At 43.0% G+C, this 6,298-nt stretch overlaps 1 protein-coding gene across 1 annotated transcript; it reads right to left on the reverse strand.

The window, feature by feature from the left end:
• Positions 1–1,141: 1,141 nt before the first annotated feature.
• Positions 1,142–5,644, reverse strand: LOC311113416 (uncharacterized protein; the record flags this gene model as incomplete). The annotated part of the gene is made up of 4 exons (XM_084156626.1): positions 1,142–1,250; positions 1,790–1,850; positions 2,419–3,201; positions 5,467–5,644. The coding sequence occupies 4 exons, from the start codon at positions 5,642–5,644 to the stop codon at positions 1,142–1,144; spliced, it is 1,131 nt and encodes a 376-aa protein (XP_084012752.1).
• Between the last annotated feature and the right edge of the window lie 654 nt (positions 5,645–6,298).

Consider the following 6,298-nt stretch of genomic DNA (forward strand, 5'->3'; position numbering starts at 1 on the left):
CTGATCCCTCACCTTCCTCATGATCATTGATGTCCCCACGAGGTGAGATCTTGCATGGAGCCCCAGACCGAGGGTGATTGACCGTCATCTTGAACTTCTTCCATTTTCTAATAATTGCGCCAACAGTTGTTGCCTTCTCACCAAGCTGCTTGCCTATTGTCCTGTAGCCCATCCCAGCCTTGTGCAGGTCTACAATTTTATCCCTGATGTCCTTACATAGCTCTCTGGTCTTGGCCATTGTGGAGAGGTTGGAGTCTGTTTGGTTGAGTGTGTGGGCAGGTGTCTTTTATACAGGTAACGAGTTCAAACAGGTGCAGTTAATACAGGTAATGAGTGGAGAACAGGAGTGCTTCTTAAAGAAAAACTAACAGGTCTGTGAGAGCCAGAATTCTTACTGGTTGGTAGGTGATCAAATACTTATGTCATGCAATAAAATGCAAATTAATTACTTAAAAATCATACAATGTGATTTTCTGGATTTTTGTTTTAGATTCCGTCTCTCACAGTTGAAGTGTACCTATGATAAAAATTACAGACCTCTACATGCTTTGTAAGTAGGAAAACCTGCAAAATCGGCAGTGTATCAAATATTTGTTCTCCCCACTGTACCCAGTGGGTAGCTTCTATTCTACATATCTCATTTCATACCATGATCCTCCCTCTAAATAATGACAACTTAATAATACATGTTGTGTTTCATTTCTTTGAGATTCAAATGTAATACTTAATTTAATAGAATTATATGTATTTAATACACACAAGCAGTGTACAGACATTCAGATAGTGGCATATAGGAAATAATACACTGGAAACCAAACATCTTTATGGTCATTTTATGTATTTGTTTGTCAAAGTAGGAAATGTTGTTACCAAGCAACAAAGGAGACATTGTCAACAAAATAGCATCTGTTAGATTTAACTTCCTTACTCCTGGTAGTTGGACAGTTGGAGGAGAGAAGGAGAATAGGATGTTGTTGCCTAATATCTGTAGGAGGCACTTTTTCAATGTTGTCCCAACATAAGGGATAAGGGGCTCAAATCGTTCCTAGCACACCATCTAGAGGTGATGGAAAGTAGCATATTTGCTAAATGGAGCTTATAGCAGAAGATAAGAGTAGAGAGAAAGAAGGAAAATGCCCTGTTAAGTTGTTGTTTGCAAAGTACTCATAGTACTATTAAGTGGTTGGTCACACTCAAAGTACTCAGAGGCTTGCAGCCTGGCACATTTCCATGGAAACCTCAGAGCCTTCCTGTAATACACAAATGAAGACGGTGATAAATATTTTGTTATTGTATTTTTTGCAGTCAATAATACAACTTGCTCGAAAGTTGTACAACGGCTTAAAATACTATTACTATACAAAAGTAAGCATTTATATTAGTGCATTTTGAAAGTGAAATTTCTATAGAATTAGATTTTTGGTCTCCCGAGTGGCGCAGCGGTCTAAGGCACTGCATCGCAGTGCTACAGGCGTCACTACAGACCCGGGTTTGATCCCGGGCTGTATCACAACCGATCGGGAGTCCCATAGGGCGGCGCACAATTGGCCCAGGTTAGGGGAGGGTTTGGCCAGGGTAGGCCGTCATTGTAAATAAGAATTTGTTCTTAACTGGCTTGCCTAGTTGGATAAATAAAAAGATTGCAGTAACTAGGGTCCAAACAACACCTCATTTGTGATGTCAGAGGGCTGCTTCACTCTAATTAATATTTTATGGATCAAGATCAGTAAGTGTGGCATCAATGTCATTGTCCTCACTATTCACTGGTGTTGGCAGTAGGTAAACTTACATCCAGGCACGAGAATTCACAAAGCAGGCGATGTCATCACTGATGTCATCATCAACAAAGGCTGGAAGGGCAGAGACAGTCATACAGTCAGTATAGTTCCCGTGAATTACATAAGGCCTTTGTGTGCACTTTGCAGGTACAGTATTTTAGCCCTGCACCTTGAAATGGTTCGCCAATGTAGGACTAAACCAAGTGAGTGTGATTACAGAGAAGTGAGAGGTTGATTATGAAACCCACTAGTTCTATTCTCTTGTCTTGTTCATGACACAAGAACAATCCATCCGTTTGTTTGTTCATTCATTCATTTGTGCAGGACAAGGTTGGTCACAAGGCTGGCGTTTAAGCCAGACTTTAGGTCCAAACTGCAAATAACTGGACCAACCAAGTTACAGTGAGAGCAGGAAAGGAATAGAGAGAGATTATATATTTTTAAAACAACAGTACCTGGGAGGTGTGTTGTTGAACACCAAAGTAAGGCATGATCAACAGCCTGACATTCATTCATTCATTCACTCATTTAGGCCTATTCATTATTTCATACATACATGTACTGCACATACATACATACATGCAGGCATTTGTTGACATTCTGCTAAACAGGTTGAGGATGGAAAGATGTTTGTACTCACAGCTGCACTCTGTCTTACAGAGATTGAGCGAGCGAGTGTTGTTGGAGGAGACGCAGGCGAGGCGATTGCTCAGCTGGAAAAGACCGAAAAAGCTGAAGGACCGGGTCTTGAATGGCCTGAACGGCTTGCGCATCGGCTTACGTGGCGGTGGCTTGCGGCTGTGTCCGGGACTTCTGAACTGCTTTGGGACGTGTCTCTTCCGCCTTCTCCCCTCTCCCTCTTTCGGTTGCTCTCTTTCTTGGTCGTCCAGCTCCGCCTCTAACTCTTCCAGGTCCTCCTCGTCCAGCTCATCCTCGTCAACCTCATCTTCATCACCCTCTTCCTCATAGCCGCCAAACTCTTCATGCTCAGCCGCTTTGCTCTCGTGCGCCTCAACTTTGTCATATTTTTCCTCATCACCAGCGGACTCCTCTGCCTCACGCTTGTCCCTTCCTCTCACAGGCCTCCCTGGTCTCGGTCTCTTCCCCTCAGGCCTCTCTGATCTTGGGCTCACTCCCTCTGTCTTCCCGGTAGGTTTTGGTTTCAGTCCCCCGGGCTTTCCTGTAGGTCTTCGGCTCATTCCCCCAATCTTCCCTATAGGTCTAGGGTTGCCCTCTTCTCCCTCAGAACTAACTCCATCTTCCTTTGACTCAACATCTCTACCTGGACGTTTGCGCCCGAACAGTCTCACGGGTCTCATGCTGATGGGGCGCCTTTTGGGTTTATGCAGGATAGGTTTGCGCAGGACAAGGTTGGTCACAAGGCTGGTGTTTAAGCCAGACTTTAGGTCCAAACTGCAAATAACTGGACCAACCAAGTCACAGTGAGAGCAGGAAGGGAATAGAGAGAGAGAGGGAGATTATATATTTGGAAGTGTTAAAACAACAGTACCTGGAGGTGTGTTGTTGAATACCAAAGGGTTTGACATGATCCTCAGGGTGCCATCATTAAAGGGGAAGTTCAGGATTTTACAACTTGATGTTAGATGGTTCCTCACTCAGAAAGTAGTCTATAAAATAAACTGTAATCCAGGTTTTTCTCTTTAAACAGCCACTACAAACTTCAGCTAACCGTAGGCACTGCTAGCTAGAGGCAACCATGCAATGTTATTTTTTTAATGGCCAAATCACCTTTAATCAAATATTGAGTTTATTTCAATTGATTTGGCCATTCCATTTTGTAAATTGCCCCTATCATTCCTTATGATTTTAGCTGAAGTTCACTGAAATTTGTAGTGTCTCTTTAAAGAAAATGTCTCCAGGCCCATAGACTACTAGGGTGAGGAACCATTTAACATATATTATACATTATACATATAACATGTACAGTGAGGGAAAAAAGTATTTGATCCCCTGCTGATTTTGTACGTTTGCCCATTGACAAAGACATGATCAGTCTATAATTTTAATAGTAGGTTTATTTGAACAGTGAGAGACAGAATAACAACAAAAAAATCCAGAAAAACGTATGTCAAAAATTTTATAAATTGATTTGCATTTTAATGAGGGGAATAACTATTTGACCCCTCTGCAAAACATGACTTAGTACTTGGTGTCAAAACCCTTGTTTGCAATCACAGAGGTCAGACGTTTCTTGTAGTTGGCCACCAGGTTTGCACACATCTCGGGAGGGATTTTGTCCCACTCCTCTTTGCATATCTTCTCCAAGTCATTAAGGTTTCGAGGCTGACGTTTGGCAACTCGAACCTTCAGCTCCCTCCACAGATTTTCTATGGGATTAAGGTCTGGAGACTGGCTAGGCCACTCCAGGATGTTAATGTGCTTCTTCTTGAGCCACTCCTTTGTTGCCTTGGCCGTGTGTTTTGGGTCATTGTCATGCTGTAATACCCATCCATGACCCATTTTCAATGCCCTGGCTGAGGGAAGGAGGTTCTCACCCAAGATTTGACGGTACATGGCGCCGTCCATTGTCCCTTTGATGCAGTGAAGTTGTCCTGTCCCCTTAGCAGAAAACACCCCCAAAGCATAATGTTTCCACCTCCATGTTTGACGGTGGGGATGGTGTTCTTGGGGTCATAGGCAGCATTCCTCCTCCTCCAAATGCGGCGAGTTGAGTTGATGCCAAAGAGCTCCATTTTGGTCTCATCTGACCACAACACTTTCACCCAGTTCTCCTCTGAATTATTCAGATGTTCATTGGCAAACTTCAGATGGGCCTGTATATGTGCTTTCTTGAGCAGGGGGACCTTGCGGGCGCTGCAGGATTTCAGTCCTTCACGGCGTAGTGTGTTACCAATTGTTTTCTTGGTGACTATGGTCCCAGCTGCCTTGAGATCATTGACAAGATCCTCCTGTTTGGTTCTGGGCCGATTCCTTACCGTTCTCATGATCATTGCAACTCCACAAGGTGAGAACTTGCACGGAGCCCCAGGCCGAGGGAGATTGACAGTTATTTTGTGTTTCTTCCATTTGCGAATAATCGCACCAACTGTTGTCACCTTCTCACCAAGCTGCTTGGCGATGGTCTTGTAGCCCATTCCAGCCTTGTGTACAATCTTGTCCCTGGCATCCTTGGAGAGCTCTTTGGTATTGGCCATGGTGGAGAGTTTGGAATCTGATTGATTGATTGCTTCTGTGGACAGGTCTCTTTTATACAGGTAACAAACTGAGATTAGGAGCATTCCCTTTGAGAGTGTGCTCCTAATCTCAGCTCGTTACCTGTATAAAAGACACCCGGGAGCCAGAAATCATTCTTATTGAGAGGGGGTCAAATACTCATTTCCCTCATTAAAATGCAAATAAATTTATAACATTTTTGACATGCGTTTTTCTGGATTTTGTTGTTGTTATTCTGTCTCTCACTGTTCAAATAAACCTACCATTAAATTTATAGACTGATCATTTCTTTGTCAGTGGGCAAACGTACAAAATCAGCAGGGGATCAAATACTTTTTTCCCTCACTGTATATATATATATTGAACTTCCCCTTTAACTAAATTTGAGACGTTTTTCAGTGACATTGATGTTCTATGCTATCTCACACCACCTTCAAGTAATCTCTCGAAACTTGCAAAAATGCAATAGGCCTACATATAATTCACAACCCACTTTTGGCCAAGACTTCGTCCAGTTCGGCACCCTTTGCTGCAATTTTCTCAGTCAGATTGAATTGGTCGGCAGCCTCTGCCAGTTTGGTCTTCAGCTCACATTTGGAGAGCAGCCGCCCCTCAGACAGGCTGGGAACCAGGGCTGCTACAGCCAACACCACCAGCAGCTCCAGCTTCATGTTGTCTCTGGGTGATCTGTTGAGAATGGTGTGGAAAGATATAGGATAACAAAATACATGATTATCCTACAAAGAGAAGCTGTAAGGCTGCTCTGCACAAAGGGCACAATTGAAGAGTTTCATTCCAAAACGCTATACACCAATTTTTCACATCTGTGTTTTTTTTCCATCGGAAATGATTGCTTATACAGTGCATTCGGAAAGTATTCAGACCCCTTCACTTTTTCCACATTTTGTTATGTTACAGCCTTATTCTAAAATGGATTAAATACATTTTTCCATCAATCTACACACAATATCTCATAATGACAACGCGAAAACAGGCTTTTAGAAATTATATATAAAAAAGACCCTTTGCTATAAAACTCGAAATTGAGCTCAGGTGCATCCTGTTTCCATTGATCATCCTTGAGATGTTCCTACAACTTGATAAATTCAATTGATTGGACATGATTAGGAAAGGCACACACCTGTCTATATAAAAAGGTCCCACAGTTGACGGTGCATGTCAGAGCAAAAACCAAGCCATGAGGTCGAAGGAATTGTCCAGAGCTCCGAGACAGGATTGTGTCGAGGCACAGATCTGGGGAAGGGTACCAAAACATTTCTGCAGCATTGAAGGACCCGAAGAACAGTGGCCTCCATCATTCTTAA

Source organism: Coregonus lavaretus, assembly GCF_964263955.1.
Source record: "Coregonus lavaretus genome assembly, chromosome: 40".
NCBI lineage: Eukaryota > Metazoa > Chordata > Actinopteri > Salmoniformes > Salmonidae > Coregonus > Coregonus lavaretus.